Consider the following 22,665-nt stretch of genomic DNA (forward strand, 5'->3'; position numbering starts at 1 on the left):
CTAAGGATGCTGCGTGTGGTTCACTGAATACATTTGGCATTGGACCATCTTCTCTGCTTTTACTTTCAAGTTGTATGAAATAGTCAAACAGCCCTACATGACTGAGGTTGAGATTTATGTCTGCATCCGTTCCATCTGTTCCAAGCTGCCCTGCCTGCTAAATAGCCAAACTAGCCCCTACCAGGCTGCAGATGGATCCTCAACAGCCCCACCAACCCTGGCCCCAAAGTCTCTTCCCGATAACCTTGACTGGCTTTTTCCAGACAAGAGGTGCATTGCTTAATAAGTGACTACCCTAGTCTAGATTCAAACTTATGTGCACTGGAAAAACACATCAGAGAAGGCTGGGTTTGACATTTCCCCCTGACAGGTTTGTTTGTTTGTTTGTTTGTTTGTTTGTTTGAAGTCCAGGGAGGTTGTTTCCAGGGGGAACTCAATAGATAAGATAAACTTTATTCGCATTAGCCAATGGCCATAGCAACATAAAACAAGCAATATATACAAAAAGAGAGAGACAACAATGGGTAAAAAGGACAATCAAATGACCAAGATTATCCTTCGGAAGGTGGCCCTTAATCTCGATTCCAGGGGGAATATGTAATATGCAACCTCCCTGCTTGATATAAGTGCCACAACCTAGTAAAAATATTACTGATTGCATAAACTCTCAGACAATGAAATAATATCTGAACACTTGCCACCAAATTTGGATGATACCACTGAAACACAAAGAGCATTGTGAGGCTCTTCACATGGGGCTAAAAAGACGACACCTTAAACATTAAACAAAACCAAAACAAAGATCTAGCCTTAACGAAAGGAGAAAGCAGAATTTTAAAAAGTATACAAAAATAGTGCGTGATTTAGAATTTAGCTTAGAAAAATAGGAAGCTGCCTTATACTACTAGACCACTGGTCCATCCAGGTCCATGTTGTCCACTTTGAGTGGCAGTGGTTCTCTAGGGTTTCTGGCAGGAAGTCTCTCCCAGCTCTGTTTGAATGAATAAAAAGGTTAAAGGGGAAAGTATGCAATCTGTCTTCATGCATTCTAACATCACTCAAGTGACACAAATGCCACAGTGCTCCCCCCCCCCCTTCTTAAAAGTGGACCATTCAAGTCTCTTTGGGGCACTTTGGTAAAGCTACCGGTATATAAATGTACCTTGGTCTGTGTTCTGTTGTTAAATGGATTATTACTTCTTCTGGTATTGTTTATGAATAAGCGTATGCAATTTAAAAATAAAATAATCCTCGCCTTTGATTTTAAAAGCGATATTTAATAAAGGGCTTTAAATTTTCCCTGCGAAAGCATTCCCTTGATTTACTGGCAATCAATAAACCATCTTTCCAGAGAATCCAGCACATCAAAGCTTGTGGGACTTTCGGCACTTTTGAATGACAGGTAATCTAGCCTGAAATATTATATTGATTGGGAGCAGCTTTCTAGATGTAACTTGAATAGCTCATCGGTATACAATGCTGAGCTTATCACATGGAATGTAACCATCGCAACTTAAAAAAGCAAAAGTGAAATATATAATTTGCAAATGTCAAAACTGAATCATCAAGTGAGACTCACCCAAACGTCTGGCACTCTCCCATTTTATTATGTTATCAGCACAGGTCAAACAGTTACATATTCAGCAGTATTAGGAAGCCTAGTTGATGGTATAGCATCAAATAATTTCTCAACGAAAAGAGAGATGTCTGCAATACTCCAAGCTATATTGCAAAAAAGCCAGCCAGGTATATTACCAGAGATCACAGGGGGATCATCTCTCCACCCCCTGCCATTTCACATCACTTCAGGAACTGGTTTCTGGCCAACCAGGACCAGCTCTGCCATTAGGCAGCTTGCAGAGGAGAGAAGGGAACATGTTACCTAGGTCCAGAAATCCGAGGCATTCTAACCTGGGATGAGGGAAAGAAATGATGCTGAACTCTGTAGCTCATGTTTGAAAACATTTCTGCATACAGTGGTACCTCAGGTTAAGAACTTAATTCATTCTGGAGGTCCGTTCTTAACCTGAAACCGTTCTTAACCTGAGGTACCACTTAAGCTAATGAGGCCTCCTGCTGCCGCCATGCTGCCACCACACGATTTCTGTTCTTATCCTGAAGCAAAGTTCTTAACCCGAGGTACTATTTCTGTACCCGAGGTACAGGTGTCTGTAACCTGAAGCGTCCATAACCCGAGGTACTTATTTTCCCACATCTCTGTGAGTTGTCAAAATTGGAGGAAATTTGCACAAATCAGGGAATTATTGTAGCCAGCCAGTGTAGACAATACAGAGCTAAACGGAGCAATGGTCTAAGGTGATTTCCCATGTTCTTATGTGAATAGATCACCCAAGACAAAAAATGAAATAAAAATGCTACCTGACTTTTCCAGCTACTACCTACGGTGGCTATGCTCTCCCTCCACAGGTTGGAGACAGAAATGCTTCTGAATACCAGTGGCTGAAAACTGCAGGTAAAAAAGGTAAAGGTACCCCTGCCCGTACGGGCCAGTCTTGCCAGACTCTAGGGTTGTGCGCTCATCTCACTCTAGAGGCTGAGAGCCAGCGCTGTCCACAGACACTTGCGGGTCATGTGGCCAGCATGACAAGCTGCATCTGGCGAGCCAGCGCAGCACACGGAACGCCATTTACCTTCCCACTGGTAAGCGGTCCCTATTTATCTACTTGCACCCGGAGGTGCTTTCGAACTGCTAGGTTGGCAGGCGCTGGGACCGAACGACGGAAGCGCACCCCGCCGCGGGGATTCGAACCGCCGACCATGTGATCGGCAAGTCCTAGGCACTGAGGTTTTACCCACAGCGCCACCCGCGTCCCCGAAAACTGCAGCAGGCGTGTTCAAATCCTGCTTGCTAGTTTCTCAAAGGCACCTGGTTGGTTGCTGTGAGAACAGGTTGTGGGGCTAGAGGGGTGAATGGCCTAATCCTTCTGGCTCTTCTTATGTTCTTATTTGCAGGCTGTACAAGTGAAGCACCATTTTGGTAAGCTTCTAGGGGACCAGGAAGGCTGCTTGAGATTTTCAAGGCTTAGCTTAGGAGTGATGGGAAGGGTGTTGTTTTTTGCATGTGTTCTTGTGGTGCTAAAACTCCATCTCACCGTGTGTTGCCATCCACCACGCCCCATTAAGCTGGATGTTTTTTACATCACGATGTTGCATCGTTTCAGAAGCTTGGTGGCGGTCCCCACCCCTCAAAATTGCTGAAATGTCCCCTTTCCCTTCTGCTACCTGCAAATGTAAAGCAACGCTGGAAAATGGCATTTCAGACCAGGTTTAAAAGCTCCAAACACACCAGCGAATATTAGCTTCTGCTAAGTTATAACTCACCAGGAGAAAGAAAAAAAAGAGAGGAGCATTTGCAGACAAGTCAGCAAAACTGGAACTCGGAGCCATTACTGTGCAATCAAGCAAACAACAAAAGCCTTATTATTTCTGAACTTTCCTTTCCATCAAGATGTTTCCTCCCCAAATTATTTCACTGCAGAAGTTTTGATTAAAAACATTTCTTGCCCTTTTGTACAGCGTATGATGAAAGAGACAATTAAAGGAGTTTCGTTGCACATAATGAAGTCCTGCATCTGACAGGGGCCATCAGGGGGCAAGGCTGAGAGCTAATAAAGGCAAAAGAACACGCGGCTTCAGGCTGCCTTTGTGACAATAACGTGAGGCTCAGAAAACTGGAAAGCAAAATGAAGGCGACTTCTCTGCATTTTGCAGCTAACTTAGATTAATTTCCTTTCCCCACTCACAAACAGCTTTAAGAAAGATCAACATTTTTAAGAGATTTAATGATGCTGAACAATAACAACTCCAAAAGAACATGTTAAATGTACAAAGTATACACCAGAACTCAGCCAAGCTGCTGCTGCTGACCTTCCAATATTGCGAAAATGGTCCAAGCTATATAATGAGCTGACAAAAGTGACAACAAACCAGACTATAATTTGAAACATTTCCAGTTTTTGGCAGGTAACATTAGCCAGGCATGGGTTTAAAATCTCCAACTTCCTACTTTGTTTCTTATATAAAACTGGGAGAGCAAAGTGAAAAAGAAAACCAAGCTGATTTAAAGGGGGGGGGACTGTCTCCATGGGATGGAGAGAATGGAAAATAAAAGGGTTCAGGGGATAAAATTCTCAGCATTTTCACTTAAGCTGCCAATACACCAATCAAACGTAGCTAGTGAAACTCTGGGCTGCAATATGAGTCTTGTAGGGAGGACTGAATGCACCCTGCAGTTGCATTCCTTGAAAAGGAGGCCTGAACCAAAACTCTGTAGCTGGCAGCTTGCAGTACACGTTGAATGTTACATTTGAGAGTGGATGTTTCCTGGTGTGCTGCTTCCTTTAAGTACCAGGACTCTTGTGGAAAGGCAATGGAAGAGACTCAAGACCAGGGGTAGGCAACCTAAGGCCCATGGGCCGGATGCGGCCCAATTGCCTTCTCAATCTGGCCCGCGAATGGTCCGGGAATCAGGGTGTTTTTACATGAGTAGAATGTGTCCTTTTATTTAAAATGCATCTCTGGGTTATTTGTGGGGCCTGCCTGGTGTTTTTACATGAGTAGAATATGTGCTTTTATTTAAAATGCATCTCTGGGTTATTTATGGGGCATAGGAATTCATTAATTTTCCCCCAAAAAATATAGTCTGGCCCACCACATGCTCTGAGGGATGGTGGACCAGCCCACAGCTGAAAAAGGTTGCTGACCCCTGCTCAAGACTGTGCACACACCACACGTTTTTAAGTGCACCCCCCCCCGAATCCTGGGAACTATAGTTTCTGAAGGGTGCTGTGTGGTGGTTTCGGCTAAGGAAGGAAGTTACTGCTGTCCACAGCCATCTCTTTTATGCCCAGCTGCACCCTGGATGCAACGGCATTGTATACTTAGATACAATTCAGTTTTAAAAAGTTCAAAGTACAAATTGAGTTTAGAGACTTCATACAGGTTTAATGCCATAATTCCAGTTGAAAAGATGCAATGCTCTTTTTAACTGGATAAACACCCCACCTTCTCAATCACACTGCTGCTACTGCACCTTCTCAAGCAAGGCGTAAGGGACCTGGCTTTTGTTTTGTTAGACTACATTCTTCAAAGGCAAAAGGATGAAATGAATTGCCATTACTGAGCTGGGCACTTCTGAGGCTACCAAGAGGCTAATCTAAGCCAAAATTGGAAGAACCTTTAAAATGTATGATATGCTGGCCACAGCCTGAAGCAGTATCTGAAGATATGCTATGGTTTATATATATATATCATGATAGCCTCTTCTGGCCACAAACTTCAGATCTTTAAAAAAGGAGGGGAAAACTGGAGACGTATTCAAAAGCAGTTTAATGTTTCTCAGGACCACTACAACAAAGGAGAAACAGAGCACCGAAGAAACCCTCTAAATGCGGAGTTTCTGCTAAGAATATAACTTACAAGACCTGCCGAATCACGGCCAATATCTCTCTATGATCATATAAAGAGTTTACCGGTAATTTGTAACCGGGGAGGGCATAATGGAGAAAGCACCTTCTCAAGAGGCAAGGAGTAAGATGCAGAGGCTGATAGTGGAGGCTCAGCTGCCTCAGGGCATGTCTGTACCAGATCTGTTTTATTTGCAAGATTTCTAGGGCACTTTTTAGCAACTGCTCCCAAAGTCATGTACAGACAATTCTATAAAGCCTGTGAAAATCACAATTTAAAGTTAATGTAAAACTAATACAGCCAATGGCTAGCAATGAAACATTTTTATAAACACGAATCTCTATGATCTGACAGTGAAAATAGCACAAGGCTGTCTGCACATCAAGTTTCCAAGAACTGATCAATAATCTGCTTCCTATTTCCACTGTATGGAACTTAAGTCCCTTTCAGATTTTAAAAAACATCCATACAAATGGACACATAAGGAACCTAAACGTAAGAGAGAAGGGCTGTAGCTTCCATTATATTTTTTTTCTATGTACAATATGTTCTTTGGGGGGGGGAAGCATTGGGTTTTGTGTGCTCCCCCTGTATTTTGAAGCTGTACAGCTCAGATATGTTTGCCATCTCATTTAATTAAGCTAAAGCCACGGCAGAACAGTGGGTGTCCATTCAGTGACAAAGCCTGACTTGCTCATGCAGCAGTTTCATCTTTAAAATAATGAGGGCAATTCCGCAGATTTGAGACAAACTCAATATTTTAGTAACAGGCAATAAAAGCAATACACAGCTAAAAATCAGAAGCTGCAACTTGATTGCCATTTTAATTTTTGCTGCCCAATATTAAACTTCTTTTAGGGTAAAGTTTTGGTGAAGTTTTGAACTATTCGTTTGGAGATTATTTCTCGTAAACCACTTAGAGGATTGACTTACAATCAAGAGGTATATAAGCATTGTTAAATAAAATAAAATGAATAAATACTCCATTTTTATTCCTGGGAACCAAAATACATTTCTATTATATATATCAGAGGTGGGCAGAAGGTAGATCAGTATCTATTGGTTGATTGCCAAGAAAACTCTTCCACACCATTAAATTAAGACTGCTGAAATGAGGGATATGGGGGTGGGGGTATAACCAGGAATGGATTTTTGTGTGAAGGGGGGGGAGGACTGTGAACTCATCAGCTCAGTTCTGGGACTCAAAACAAGTCCCTGGGCTCAGCAGCTGCTCAGGTGCACCATGTTCTTTAATTCTATGTGTAAGCAGGGCTTTTTTCAGCTGGAACTTGCTGCAACTCAGTGGATGCCATTGCCATTATAAGAGAACAAGGGGTGAGTTCTAGAAAAATAGCACTGAGTGGAAGTCTTTTGTGCCTGACTCCAATGCGTGGATCTTGGGAGTTTTAGTAAAATGAAAAGTAGATCTTGCACACCTTAAGTCTGCTCACCCATGTTTTGCTGGATTGCATCCCTATTTGGAATATAACCACCAGAATTTGAACTTTTATTCCTGGAATATGCACTGCCCCACTGATAGAAATGAACATGTATTAGACTAGGGATGTGGAACCTGCACCCTTTCAAATGTTGTTGGAGTCCAAGTGCCATCAGACCTAGCCAGCAAAAAAAATATCTGGTGGGTCAAAGGTATTTCCCTGTATTAGGCAAATACTACTGACTGGGATCTGAAGTTCCTCGTGGTCATGGAGGCTTCAGGCTTGTGTTTTTTAAAGAGCTGCTCCTATGCCATGTCAAACTGAAGGGACAAATATGTGAGAATGAAGAGCAGACAGTAAGAAAATAAAAGAAAACTATACAAGGAATGCCCAAGCCCTTAGGTGTGCCTAAAGTAGCTCTTTGGATCCTGGCTTATATAAATAACTGCAACACTTTAGGAAGAATCTTAGCTAATGCACTGCAGGGGGGAAATGTACTGTTTACGCATTACTATTTAAAATAAGGTTTAAAACCTCATTTTGTGTTAAATTCAGTTATGAAACATTCAAATTCTCAACACTCTTCAAAAGTTATAGTCCCTTCAGGGGTTTAGTGTTACCACAATAGAGGGCATAATTTTAAGATATATGAATATGAAAATAAGGCTGCCTTTGAAGGAAATTTTAACATCTACCAAATGTGCACGGTTCTGAGACATGCTAGTGTATTTGTCCTGTTCCTTGCAGTGAGCTGGAAAAGCACACTATACTCCTATACCCCCCTATTTATCCCTAGAATCATAATATGGTAGAGTTGAAAGAGACCCTGAGGATCATCTAGTCCAGGCTTCCTCAACCTTGGCCCTCCAGATGTTTTGAGGACTACAATTCCCATCATCCCTGGCCACTGGTCCTGCTAGCTTGGGATCATGGGAGTTGTAGGCCAAAAACATCTGGAGGGATCTAGTCCAACACCCTGCAAGACAGGAATATACAGCTGCCCCATACAGGGATCAAACCTGCAACCTTGGCATTATCAGCACCACACTCTAACCAACTGAGCTATCCAGGCTTATTCTTTCTTTTCCTTTTTTTAGTTTCCCAAGGTGGGGGAGGGGGAATCCTTTCTTCTTTTGACCTGTGGCGGGAGGGAGGGATGCAAACATACAATTTAAAAAAGTATTTATTTGAGAAGTCCAAAACTAAATATTTCAACACAAATGTACAGCCTAAAGAAATGCATTGGGTAAAAGAGGAGACACTGAAGCCAATTAAAGCCTATAAACACAGTATCTTGATTTCATGGGCTGAATGATGCCCAAGTACTGATAATTTTAGAGACTGAGTCACACCATGCAGCAATGTGTGTCATGTGTACGCCGGTGTTTGCAGCGGTATGTGCTGTACAGGACAGCTGAATGTTTGCAAGCAGGCAAAGAAAAGAGCTAACATGCCCCTCCACTTTGCATTTATGCCTGAAAATGCTGGTGCGAATGTAGCAAATGAAGCTTGCTGTAGAGAGTGTGAATCATAATTTCATCCAGCAGACACCAAAGAGTGAATGTGATTTCTTTTTTCCTGTATCAAAACAGTTGTAATTCATAGAGTATCAAAGTTATTTCCTGATGAGCTACAGCTCTGAAATTTGGTACCTGCATATTCCAAGGCACTTCAAATGATAAAAAAGGGAAAGGGGGTAAAAGAGAGAGCAGAAAATGTCACTTCACTCTCTTAAAATGGGAAATAAAGCATGCCTCTAACTGCAACCAGAAAGATTAATTTTGGCACACATGTAGCCTGAAACACCCTAAAATCTTGAGAGGAGGACAGACATTCATATATCTATCAGAACAGGGGACTCAAAAGGAACCTCCAAATGGTCAAGCCCAGGCACAGGCAAACTTGGCCCTCCAGATGTTTTGGGACTACAACTCCCATCATCCCTGACCACTGGTCCTGTTAGCTGGGGATAATGGGAGTTGTAGACCCAAAACATCTGGAGGGCTGAGTTTGCCTATGCCTAGTCAAGCCATTCCCACTCTGGATAGGAAGCTGAAATCCCAAGACACAGTAATTATCGCTACAAAACCCTGAAAGAGAAATTTCTTAAGAGTCTTAAGCACTGGGGAAAAGGCTGACATAAAGTACTCTGCGACACCTAACCATCAAAACATGGACATAAAGCTGACCTCAAAATTGGGTTCCGTATTCCAGCACAAAGTAAGCAAGTCAAACTGGATGTAGCATAGGTATGTTGGGCTCTTGTAGCAGTTCTGCTTCCTCTTCAGGCTTGGATTCCCCTCCCCGCCCCCTTGTGGTGATTCCAGTAGCCCCCAGCAACACAGATCAATACTTGCATAATGCAAGTTTTGTATATTACATACATACTTACAAGACATAAATACACATTTTTAAAAAAATAAAGAAAAAACACATAGAGATGTTTTGAAATGTAGGTATAGATCTAGGCACATGTGCATATATTATATTCTATTCCGACACATGCACATAGTCAATACCCTTGTAATACCTTAAAAGCATGATGTGTTACAGAAAGTCAAAGTTAAATCTGAACTGAAATTCCAGAACTGTTCCCACAAGCTCAAAACAAAACATTGGAGACTAATGTGGCCGAGGCCACTGGTGTCATTCACATTCCCATGAGGCAAAGCTGTTAACGGTGTTTGCAAAGCCCCGGTTTCTTTCAGTGTGGAATGTGCTAGAGAATCTCCCTAATACACTGCAGTCATTGTGTAGAAGAAGTCCAAGTGACCCTGGACTTCTTAGGTCCAGTCCAAGCCCAAGCAGTCGATCCATAAGAATCTTACTGTTTACAGCACTCTGACAGAATCTGAATTGATCAGAGAGTCACTCTGCTCAGCTGTAATTTCACACGGTGCGCCACGAGAGTCCACACTGGCAGCGGTGCTTCTCGTTCGACTACTGTCCACAGTCCCTGGACTTCTTGCCCCTGTAGCATCTGTGCTTGCCACACTCCCAGTCCGAGAGCGATATGGAGGGAGTTCTATGTGACTCTGGGATTCTGATTCTGAGGAATAAGGAGGTGGAGGAAGATCAAACCACGGTGGTCTGCTGCAAGGTATAAATGAGACGGCAAATTACTAAAGGTACAAAGAGAACATGAAGTATCTGATTGTTGCTACAGTGGTACCTTGGTTCTCAAATGCCTTGGTACTCAAACACCTTGGTTCCCAAACACTGAAAACTCGGAAGTAAGTGTTCCGGTTTTCAAATGTTTTTCAGAAGCCAAATGTCCGATGAGGCTGTCGGCTATTGTTTCCAGGGTGCCTGAACCAATCAGAAGCCATGCCTTGGTTTCTGAACATTTTGGAAGTCAAACGTACTTCTGGAATGGATTAAGTTTGAGAACCAAGGTACCACTGTATACCAAGCACACTAACCTTATATGTACTGGAGAAAGGATACCTAGCTACATACATATATTATCTTAGTTGTCAAGCCAGATGTGTATTTGTTTATATACAAATTGTTTTCCATGCAGGAAAACTTGGTTCTGGCTATGCACAGCACCGATTGACTGACTCCTGGGACATTAAGACTTTAATCTGCTGCATGCATGGAATGATTTTTGCAAATCTTAAAATTTTTATTTTGTAAAATGAAAAATTAGAAGTTTAAATGAATACGTTTTAATATGTTTTTAAAAAGTGGACCACCTGCCAGAAAAATGGGGTGCAAGACAGATGGCTGAATCAGCATTCAAAGTGCTGTTAAGTACCATCTGTCCAATGGGGGGGGAGGGAGAGAGAGTGAGAGCGCTGGGCTTACTTACTCTGTAGCATAACAAGAGAGGATAGCAAGTCCTATATAAATGTAGTTTTGTAAGCACTCCAACATGAATAATGCTTGGCATATATGTGGCAAGGAATATTTAGGACCTTCATTCTCCCGTTCCCCATCCCCCTATATGAAAATGGTAAATGAAATGCACAAGCTGATATTGGGCTACAGAACATTTCATTCTACATGATTCCGGCCATTCTTCCTAGCCCCAGGACAGCAATGAAGAAGAACTGGACTGCTGGCCTAAGTTCAAGGCATGCTGGAAATCTATCAACATTACAAAGCTGCTGCCTGCTGCCACCAATCACCACAATCACTACTGAAGCCATGACGGCCATGGTAGTAAAGCCAAGAAATGAACGAATTGGCTTCCTATTCCTACAAAGCACTGTTGTAGCCACATATCTCCCACAACAGACTGTGGGCAGATAATGTTTTTATTGGATCAGCGTCTGATGATGCAGCAGGCATGCCAGCAAGTTTCAAGAGCTACATTTTAAAATCTGGGAAATCCAAGGCAAATTTCAAAATAAATATAAAAGGTAAAGGTACCCCTGCCCGTACGGGCCAGTCTTGCCAGACTCTAGGGTTGTGCGCCCATCTCACTCAAGAGGCCGGGGGCCAGCGCTGTCCGCAGACACTTCCGGGTCACGTGGCCAGCGTGACATCGCTGCTCTGGCGAGCCAGAGCCGCACACGGAAACGCCGTTTACCTTCCCGCTAGAAAGCGGTCCCTATTTATCTACTTGCACTTTGACGTGCTTTTGAACTGCTAGGTTGGCAGGCGCTGGGACCGAGCAACGGGAGCGCACCCCGCCACAGGGATTCGAACCGCCGACCTTTCGATCGGCAAGCCCTAGGTGCTGATGCTTTTACCCACAGCGCCACCTGCGTCCTTATATGAAGTCACTAATTAACTGTTAGTCAACACAATTAACTATGAACAAAGAATCCTACAGGCAAAGTCTTTTACAAAGTGAGTTTTCTTTCTTTTTTCCCTTCCTTGCACAATAAATGAGCTTTGTGTACTATCTCTTTCGAGGCTCCAGATGTCTTCTCTCAAGGTAGCACTTCCACACAGAGATGATGCATTCTCCTAAGGCACAAACCTAAGCATTTGTGTCGGGGAAATGCAATTTCCTCTCCCACATGTGGGAATTGCGACTGTGAGTGCGCTTCAGAACAAGGATTCAAAAACCTCATGGCACTTAGCGATGCCATTAATGGTGAATGACAATTCCCTGCCCCCTTCCTTGTGCGCAACCTTTTGAAAGTTTAATTTTGTTTTGAATTATTTATTCTTTAAAGGTTGAACACTCCCATACTGTACCATTTGAGTGCAAAAGTGCTTGTGTAGCCCCTTAAAGGAAAAATGGCGAACAGGAAGAAAAAGTGGAGTCTGCCTCCCTCCCCCCAACCTCTGGCAACAATGGCCTGCCATTATGCACATTTTAAAAAATACTTAGTGCTTTGAAAGTTCTGCACTCCCCATTTCCATCAAAAGTGCCTATGACTTTCTTGGTTAAAACAACAACAATGCACAACTCAACTATTATGAGAAAACAGTCTTTCTCATTGTATTCTATAAAAGTGTAGTATTGTTTATAGAAATAGCACTATACACCAGCTGTGAGGAACTTTGGCTCTCCAGATGTTGCTGAATTGCAGCTCCCAAAAGATGGGAGTTCTAGTTCAGAAACACCCTATGTTCCCTATGCCTGCAATACACAGAAGTGATGGTGCCACAGAGTTTACAAGCGACAGCTATTCTATGCTAGATTAGTGCTGGGACGCATGCTTAGTGCACATACCTTTGGTCTAGTACAGCTTCTGAATAGGATGGTGGGGAGTCCAGGTCTGGTGGCCTGTGGTAGGCCTGACTGGACATGTATTGGACCCCATTGTTGACATTGTAGGTGACACTGCACTGGTGTGGGTGGTCGAGGACAACCAGCCGGGAGAGGAGGACGGGGTGCTGCAGTCGATGTACAGGAAGCGTCATGAGGTTGTTGCGCTTTCGCTGGTGGTGCAAAACCAAGGCGAGGAGGGCCACTACCAGCACAAAAATGGCAGAGCTGCCAATGACTGCATAGGTGATGCTGGGATAGAAGATCAGCTGAGGCTCCGAGGTCACATAATTCTGGTCGCTGCCAGCTTCTGCAAGGGAGAGGAAAGGAGAAAGAGAAAATTAGTCCCTGTGGAAGAGAAGCAGCACTTCTGTTCCCTAGCTATATTCTCTGGTAATGTACCGCTGGCTGGCTTCCCACCAAGTTTTCCTCCTCCTTTAGGAAGTGTGGAAAATGAGCTTATCAAGAACATATGCGCCCAAAATGGAGACCAGCTGACTGAAATTGCACATTTCCCTTTGCCTGCCTCAGATGTTTCTGCTTTGTGCAGATGTGCTCCATGGCTGTGGAGGGAAAGAAAAGTCAACAGGAAAGAGAAGAAGATTTATTTAGCCTTGTATCAGCACTTATGATTTAACTTTTTAGTAAACAGCTGAATGGAAAAAGTCACGTCCCGTTTCCATGTGGTAAGGCTTAAAACAGAATACGTCTTGCCTAAACCCCAGTGCAATGCTAATCCAACTGACAAGCCCACAAAAATTACCAGCTGTCCACTCCCCCCCCCCAGCTTATCTGTGTGCAGAAAGAAGAGAAAACTTTTGTATAGCTTCCCAGCCTGATTGCCTGGAGGTGGATTTTCTGTGCTGCAGGCAATCAGGTGTGCGACTATTTACAATTCTGTTAGCCATTGATTTTGACCATGCTGTGCCATCTCTCTTATCTTTCTCAAAACAAACAGTTTCATTGCAAATCTGAAACAAACATAAAGAAGATAAGGTAAAGGTAAAGGTACCCCTGCCCGTACGGGCCAGTCTTGCCAGACTCTAGGGTTGTGCGCCCATCTCACTCAAGAGGCCGGGGGCCAGCGCTGTCCAGAGACACTTCCGGGTCACGTGGCCAGCGTGACATCGCTGCTCTGGCGAGCCAGAGCCGCACATGGAAACGCCGTTTACCTTCCCGCTTGTAGGCGGTCCCTATTTATCTACTTGCACCCGGGGGTGCTTTCAAACTGCTAGGTTGGCAGGCGCTGGGACCGAACGGCGGGAGCGCACCCCGCCGCAGGGATTCGAACCGCCGACCTTTCGATCGGCAAGCCCTAGGTGCTGAGGCTTTTACCCACAGCGCCACCTGCGGCCCAGAAGATACACATCAATTGTTTCTTAGCAAAACCAAAAACCTCTTAAAGAAAATGAAACCATCATAAAATATTAAATGAACCTTTTGCTTAGCACAATATTGTGTTGCAGCAATAGGAGAATCGGACTACCAATTTATTTTGTTAAAGCCCTTTATGATGCTGGTAAGCAACAGGTCACATGATACCAATGATTAACATATCAGCTGGTATTAAACATCAAACGTTTCTATGGTTTTGTAAAGAATGAAAATGGTTTCTTGGAATTCAACACAAAGCTCTTTGCCCAAATATCCTAAAGCCAACATTTGCACTCCCTCTCTGTTTTAAATTTCAAAACAGCAACTCCTTACTTTGTTAAACGCATTCTGCACATTCCAGGGCAACTTCAAAAAATTCCCAGTCAAGAAAGATAGCAGATTTTAAATGTATTCAATTATTTAAAGCCAAACATTTATTCAAATAGTGCTTGCCTTGCTAGCTAAGAAAGAAATGAGACAATACGGTTAGGGAACACATACAGTAAGTCACACTGCTCCCTTGTGTGTCTGTTTGAAAAAATGTGAAATAAGAGCCACTAATGGCCCTGTGGCATTTCATTACTGGTTGTTGTTTTTTAACCTGCTGCATATTATGTCAAAACCTTCCTAAGGAACTCAGGATTACCTGATTGTGACATTCTCCTCTTTTAATTTGAAGCAAATTAAAATAAAGAAGCACCAATGTGAGGCAACCACTCATCTCAGCAGAACTCAGTTTCTCCTATTGCTGCCTCCGGGCTTATTGCTTATACTCCCACCACCACCTGCTAAATTTGAAGAGGAAAAGGGGAAAGATAAAATGGAACAGGGTTTTAGACTGCCATCTAATGCTGCACAACTAAAGCCCTGTAAGGGTGGGGGATGAATTCACAAGTGCTGCTATCTTTAGGGTGCTGCATCGTCACTTATTTCCAGCAAATTAGCATTTCTTGAGCTTTGCCCCAGGACATACTTCCCAGTTTTGTCCAGTCTAGCCACTACATCATATATACATGTCTAGAAACAGGGGTATGGAAACAGCTGAATCCCTGAACCTCGAAGACAGTATTTGAGAAAAAGCAGCAAATCAGTTACTATTTTGCAAAAGGAATTAAGTCATGCACTTGCCCACACTATTAAGTAGACATCTTTTGCAGCAACCAGCTTGACCCAATACGATGGCAAGCAGAGGTGCATGAATTCTACCTGGATGCTGTGATCCAAGAAGCAGAAGAGAGTGCAATAGCTACTTTGCTGCTGGAGCTCGAATGCTCCCATGCCTAGGATAGATAAGCACTAACAATTAGGATAGGGCAGAACACCCGCTGGTTGAGTTTGATGTTCAGCAATGACTGGCACTGTCAGAACAGACAGCTATGAGTGATGATACGACAGGCAGTGTGTATACTGTGCATAAGAAAACCAGCGCACTGAATGTTATATGTATCAGGAATAGGTGAGATCAAATCCTCCTTCCACTATGAAACACACTGGAGGATTTTGGAAAATCACCATATCTCAACTCATCTTCTTTCACAGGGTTGAAGATTTAAAAAACAGTGGGGAGTAAAATTATTACAATAAAGCTAAATATCTTAGGACAACAGTTAGAAGAAAAATTGGCATATGATATGGTACTATCAGTTGATGTTCACTATACCTGGAGTTGAGGTGAAAAATGGAGAACTGGTGGAACACTTCTTGTACTCACACCTGTCCCAGATACTAAATACAGCCCTCCCCAATTTGCACCACCCTTTTGCAACCCTGGGGAGGTCAGATCCACACCTGGAAAACAGACTGCTCTCACTCATTATGGCAGGGAGGTGGAAATAAGGCTGGAAGCTCGATTGCTCATAACACATTATGACAGAGGGGTAGAAATAAGGCAGCATTTTGTCTGGATATTCAGTTTAGAATTTTAGAGAAATTTATGGCTTTTTAGTTCTGCTCTAATAACTTTCAGCAAATACTTATGCATCACAGATGAAGCTACTGAATTAAGTTTCCTGGTAATGCAAAGGGAACATTTCTCTGTGAAGAGCCAGGTATGATGACACGGGGAGATTTAGAATACTGTTTGTTCTGTTTCATAACAATGGAGAGAGTGGACAAGCTGAATTAACTCAGATTCACGCGGCTTCCATTTTTCTCTGGTTTTCTTAGCAGAATCTATGTATTTTAACAGCACTAGGTAGAGATAGTTCATCAATGCCACTTTCGCCTATTAAACCTCATTAGCAGAAAACATGCTGAGTGTGCAGACTAGAAGCTTTGAGGATAAAAGTATATATAAAAGGCCCAAATAGTTATGGCTGAACAGAGGGATGGTAATGAAAAACATTACAGGGTGTACTCAAAGGACCGTTTTATTATCCATGAACAAATTACACCATCTTAAAATTATTAAAAAGGTCTAGGACCAATTGTATTAGGCTTCTTAAGACACTGGGAAATGGAGAGGCCATTACTTTGTCTCTCCTGAGCCTCTGCTCAGCCGAGCTGTTTCACACTTCATCAGGGCTAAAAGCTTTTGAAATACATAATCGGAGCAGGCATCTGCAGCTTTAATGAACACAAGTAACTGCCCATCTCCCAACAAAAGATACCACTTTGACATCACATTTAAATTCCAGCAGATTAAAATAAAAATAAAAATGTGGCAGCTGCAAAATCACCAAGCCTGCTGGTTAGCACACCCTGCTTGTACAGAACTCAGAGCTGCTGGATAAGAGCTCAGGGTGGCTCTGTGCTGCCCGATAGTCCTTAATTCTGTGCTGCCTCATAATCCAGTAAGACCATGTAAAGTGTGTGTGTCTATGTTCTAAGGGGAAAGCTTTCAGGACAGGTGTGTGAGTGGGGGTGAGAGTGTAGGCAGCTTCTGCTCAAAATCCCACCCCAGGTCCAGTTTGAATAACTCTGTGAAAATAACTTTAAACATAAACCAAAGGCTCCATGCACTGCATTCATCTTATTACAGTGGTGCCTCGCAAGACGAAAATAATCCGTTCCACGAGTCTCTTCGTCAAGCGGTTTTTTCGTCTTGCAAAGCAACCCTATTAGCGGCTTAGCGGATTAGCGCTATTAGCGGTTTAGTGGCTTAGCGGCTATTAAAGGCTTAGCGGCTTAGCGGCTTAGAAAAAGGGGGGGAAAGCGGAAAAAAATCGCAAGACTCGCAAGACGTTTTCGTCTTACGAAGCAAGCCCATAGGGAAAATCGTCTTGCGAAGCAACTCAAAAACGGAAAACCCTTTCGTCTAGCGGGTTTTTCGTCTTGCGAGGCATTCGTCTTGCGGGGCACCACTGTATCAGAATTAGGTGGAAACAAGCTCTTTGTGAGTCCTGAATGTGAGTCCAAGTTGCAGGTACTGATTAGGGCAGGCAACAGATATCCAAGAAGGGTTTTTGAGAGGGTGCCTTGCTCAGCCTCCTGTTGCAAAGCTCAGCTTATTATTTTAATACAGTGGTACCTCGGGTTACATACACTTCAGGTTACAGATGCTTCAGGTTACAGACGCTTCAGGTTACAGACTCTGCTAACCCAGAAATATTACCTTGGGTTAAAAACTTTGCTTCAGGATGAGAACAGAAATCATGCTCTGGCGGTGTGGCGGCAGCAGGAGGCCCCATTAGCTAAAGTGGTGCTTCAGGTTAAGAACAGTTTCAGGTTAAGAACAGACCTCCAGAACAAATTAAGTTCTTAACCCGAGGTACCACTGTAATGTGCTTGGTTGTATGGCGGATCTGTCCCCTTTCTCTTCTAGAAGTCCCTGTGGTCCTTGAAACAACTTGTAGTGGCTACTGAGAGATCTATCTTCCATAAATTTGTTTTATAAATTTGTCTAATTGTTTTTCTTATTTATTTTATTTTACTAAGTGATTTATAAACTGCCTTTTGGGGCACAACTGCCAAAACCAGCGTACAGAATTCTGTATGAAGCATGATAACCTTCAAAACCAAATTAATTCTGCCCACTTTGAACTAAGCCACAGCAATTAAATTTTATCACAGCAATTAACAAGTAGGTAGAAGTGAAAATGGGATCTGTAAGACCAAGCTATATATAGTGTGAGGTTTTCAGAGTCAAAGGAAAACTTTTCACAATCTATTGCCTACCGTTAATTTAGTCTTTAGCACACGGAACTTTTCTTTACAAAACTTGCGACACTACACAAGAACAGTGCTGGTGGCTGCATAGTTCATTTCAGCTATTGCTTAGCACTGCAGGACGACTGCACACTGACTCATCAGACAGAAGACCCAGAATTTCACCTCTCACCTTCTCTCCTTTTTATTTCTTACAATGCTGGATAATTATCCACAGCACCTCTCCTGTCCCAGTTTCAATGTGGGAAAAAGAAAGGACTGAAAAGGGCATAATCAGCAAAGTGAGAAAATAAGCCGAGAACACATGAATACTAAGTTCTAAAATTAATCTTAAGAGCTATAAAAAGGGATGGGCTTTGATAATATCAAGTGCTGTCCATGGTGTACAAAACACATTACAAAGCTTAAATGATTTATCACCTTAAAAGGTAGGCTAGGACAGCACAGTGCCTCTGGGACAATTCACACAACTATACCAGACCCTGATACTTGCAGAAAAAAGGTCATCCATGCTTGCTTGCTTGCCAACCCAGATGTGTGCATCTGCTGCAAAAGGATGCTGTCAGCTCAACACTGTGCAAACTGGTCTCTATGTAGGCTGCCCAGAGAATGTCATGGCTGCCAGGTTTTGCACCTGGTTCTTTCAAGTTCAATGAACACTCTTTATTAATCAGCTGCAACCCACTGGTACAATTTCATTTGCAAAGCAAGTGTTCCTCAGTGAGGAACCCTAACAGTTGACCAACCTGCAGGGGCTTTCCAGATTTAATCTGGGATACAAACACACCTTATAAGGCTAGCACAGTTTCTAATCTCATGCATGTCTCATACAGGAGCGAGGAGAACAGCTTTAGGAGAAATTCAGTGGGCAGGAGGGGTGGGTGCTTAGCTGTTTCCTGCCCACCAATTCTCCAAATGCCTACTCTGGCCACCTGTAGCCCAGCCTTCTCCGCCAAGTCAAGTTCCAAGCCTGACTTGAAAGAAGATGGCAATGAAGATAATCAGTGAGCATAGGAAGGCTTGAGTACCCCCAATTCCTGCCTGTTGCATATCCCTACAAATGCTATTCTCAACCCTGTGCTCTGTTTCGCTTCAGGAAACAAACATTTGGAAATACACATTTTCCAAGCTAGTATGCAGTTTGATTCTTGGGCTACAACAGGAAGCATGCCACTTCAAGTTCTGGTACCAACATTAAGCATACCAGAGAAAACATATTTGGTATTATCTAGAAACAGCAAATTAACTTATAGTAAGATACTGCATTAATACTACAGGCTATTGGTTTGCATGGGAGGGAAAGCAGGGCGATAATAAGATTCCGTTATAATCCAAGGGTTTAATGAGCCTGCAGAGTCAGCTGCAGTTGGCAAGAAATACTGCTAGGTTAAGCGTGATTTAGATATACTGTAAAGTGTATTTTAATCCACTTTTAAATGTAGTGCAGTCATTCAAAGACTTTATTTTCAGGAAGTGGCAGTCTGAAAAACTGCTAGCACAACATCTATGTACTCCGGCATATTATTTTAATGAACACACAGTTCCTTTAAAGAAATGCTCAAGAGAAGAGATGCTGTCAGATAAGCAGTCCATATGGTTTAGTTCTCTGAAAGATAGTGTCCAGAAGATTTAGAATATGCAGGACCCTTTGACCAAGGCAGAAAAATCAATCCAGAAAGCTGAAAGAAAAAGGCCCGTTAGGTCATGCAGAGCATGTTCAGACATTATCTCCAACATCTAATCATTAGTATACTATTTATTATCTACATAGCTCCCACAAACAAGAGTTGTACAAAGACTCACTTCCCAATGCTGCAAGGCTGGAAGTAGCCCACACTGCATCCTTGCCCATGTCCCTCTCCAGTTCAGGTACCATCCAAAAGGGGATAAAGCAGCAACTCCTTTAGCCAAGAAGTTGCACCCACCCTGCCATTCAAGAACTCATGAATTAGGTCCCAATATACAGGTTGTGAAGTCAAAACTGTTTGTCAACTTCAGGTATATGCTAATAGGTAATATCACTAGTCAAGGGAGGAAGTTCATCAAACATCTTACACAATAACCAGGGGACATAAAAGCAATATGGGCAACGCTGACTAGCCCTAAATCCTCCAAATAATCTCAGGGAGTAGCAAATATTACTTTGGCCACAATGGAGCTTTAAAAGTTTAAAGATAACCTGAAGCACAGCTGAGGTTCCATGTTCTCCAAGCACAAACAAATGGGTTATGCATTTCCTTCTCCATGCAGGCAAGTTTTATTCCTCACAAAGTGTTCCCATATACACTATTCTGTATTTATAGATTATTTCAAACACAAGGAAATGCAAACCAATACATATCAGTAATGCCCTAATTAATATTGGCGTAGCCACATTATCAATATTTCTCCTAGAAAAAGAAAAGAGGAGAGGGGAAGCAGAAAAAAAAAATATTTCAAATCCATAGAAAGTATTGATGGTAATACAAAATAAAAAGCCATAAAGCGGACAGAAGAGAATTCAAACTGTGCTTTGTTGTGCCTCTATGGAAATGGATTGGCTAACTACTGAGTGTACTTCTTCCATTTGAATTTGTTGCAAGCACTGGTGATGCTGTGACTCTCACTGATTGATTTAAGTGGTTGGTAACAAGTGTACTTCCCTTGTTTTCATATCTACCAGCTAACGCACTATTATACATTTCTCTTTTTTCTAGTGTCAGATGTAGGCAGGAAGGAGAATTTTGTTGGTCTACAATGAAAAGCAACCCAACCTAAATGTGAAGTTCCTGGACTTATACATGGATCAGAATGCAGTTATCAGTGGACTGCCTGCTTCTCTGAATGTGTGTCATTTGAAAAATATTCACAAAAATACCTATTTTATGGGAGAAAGCGTACACAGATGTGTATTTTAGGGCGAAACGCATAGAAAAGAATACAAAAGCACAAACTCAAGGAGAGAAATTCATACAAGTTAGGAGGGAAATCCATAAAAGTGAGGAGATTTCACCCCTCCCATATCCAAGAATCTGCTGATGTTCTCTGCTGATTCTCCAGAGAGGAGGGGGCAGTTTCTGCTCTCTACTTATTCCGCTCCAGCCTCACATCAAAGAGAGAGAGAGAGAGAGAGAGAGAGAGAGAGAGAGAGAGAGACTGAATGTTAGAGAGAGATCGTGTGTATAGATAAGGTTGCTGCTAAGTGCAGTTCAGCATTTTTGTTTAGACCTCATTTAGCTCTGTACATAGTAGTGTATTATAGTTGTAGATAGAATAAAGAAGATATTCTACAGAGCTGCTCTCCGAGTGGTTTATGCTCTGCTATACTCTGCTGTGTGACGACTGTCTTCTTGTTGGAGTGAATCCGGTGCTCACAACTCTAAGCTGTGAGTCCACAGCACTTTGACCTGTTCCTGTGCAGAAGGTGGTCTCTGGAAGTGCTACCCAGCTCGCCTAGCCCAGTCGGGGCTGAAGTGTGTGAGTCCAGTTGGTGGCACTGGCTCAAGGGTGATGCTGACAACAAGTATGTTTTAGGGAATATGTGTACAATTTAAAAGCATTTCTTCCATGTGTCTTTTATTATTATTAATATCTGCAAACAAATTGAAACAGTACTGTAGCAGTAGCTGGCTAAGTATTAGAAATGCTTTCAAGCCAATGACTTGGTTTAGAATCCTTCTAGATGTTGCCACCATCTATAAGTGCTGCAATCTGCCTCCATTCCGACTAGTGCATGCAACAAATCAATCACTTTCGAACCCTGCCAGCAACCTGTGCCATCTGATCAATACTCTCTCGAAGAGAAACTTGCTCATTCTTTGTTATGGGAAAGAGGTAGGTGGCTAAGGTTGGCCTAACCCAGTCAACAGCAGATCCATTCCCATTTATTAATCATACATGGAATTCATGGATGATAGGTAATTCCATTCAAGCATAAGTCATCCCCCGCTTTCTGAATGGATGCTACTAGATAGATTAGCAAATTCACCCAAGCACCTGCAAAGCTGTCACATCCCACTGACAAATGCAAAGAGCAGATACTCCAAATATTCCTCTATCAGCATGAATGCATTGAGAATTTCTGGCTACTGGCAGAGTAGCAAGGCCATTAACATGCCACCGATATGTGTGTGTTCGAGTATAATTAATTATAAACTGATAGCAAAGACAATTTTCTCTAATAGATTCTCATTTTGCTAGTTAAACACACAAATGACATATTAGAAAAAGGACTCATGTTTCTATCCATCTTGTCACAAGAAAGAGGACCCAGTGTTAGGTCAAGTTCAGAATGTCTTCCATTTAAACGGTAAAGGAATACAATACACCAAGTACTTGACATAAGTATTATCTCATCCCAGAGGTGATTTCATTAGACCACTTATACACAATTGGCAGTTCTATAAATTCTAAAACTTTACAAGCAAATCACAAGCACATAAAAATACTTGCCTTTTGAAACGATGTGCAAAGTTAACTTGGATTTCTTTTGTAGATTGATTCAGTGAAGCATGTCTGGCAGTAAATCAAGATATTACAATCCCTGGGACTCTATCCAAGCGCCTTATTCCCCATTTGATGTACACATTGCATAAAGATTCAGTCTCACTTCAGCAAGTTTTTGCAGAAATAAATTAAGCAAAAGATTGCTTTAATTACAAAAAGGAG

At 42.4% G+C, this 22,665-nt stretch overlaps 1 protein-coding gene and 1 non-coding gene across 8 annotated transcripts in view; both read right to left on the reverse strand.

The window, feature by feature from the left end:
* Positions 1–3,784: 3,784 nt before the first annotated feature.
* LDLRAD3 (low density lipoprotein receptor class A domain containing 3) overlaps positions 3,785–22,665 on the reverse strand; it is a 121,745-nt gene continuing 102,864 nt past the window's right edge. For 2 of the 7 annotated variants that reach the window (XM_028727907.2, XM_028727888.2), the window contains 2 exons: positions 12,502–12,847; positions 3,785–9,959 (listed from right to left, as the gene is read on the reverse strand). In XM_028727907.2, the coding sequence (XP_028583740.2) occupies positions 9,698–9,959; positions 12,502–12,847 (608 nt within the window). In that variant the 3' untranslated portion in view covers positions 3,785–9,697. The remainder of the gene's footprint in view (positions 9,960–12,501; positions 12,848–22,665) is intronic. The other 5 variants (XM_028727916.2, XM_028727897.2, XM_077929100.1 and 2 more) reach the window with 5 other exon arrangements.
* On the reverse strand, positions 7,865–7,938 carry TRNAI-GAU (transfer RNA isoleucine (anticodon GAU)). The gene has a single exon. It is a non-coding gene; the product is annotated as a tRNA-Ile (tRNA).

This window comes from Podarcis muralis, chromosome 1 (assembly GCF_964188315.1).
Source record: "Podarcis muralis chromosome 1, rPodMur119.hap1.1, whole genome shotgun sequence".
NCBI lineage: Eukaryota > Metazoa > Chordata > Lepidosauria > Squamata > Lacertidae > Podarcis > Podarcis muralis.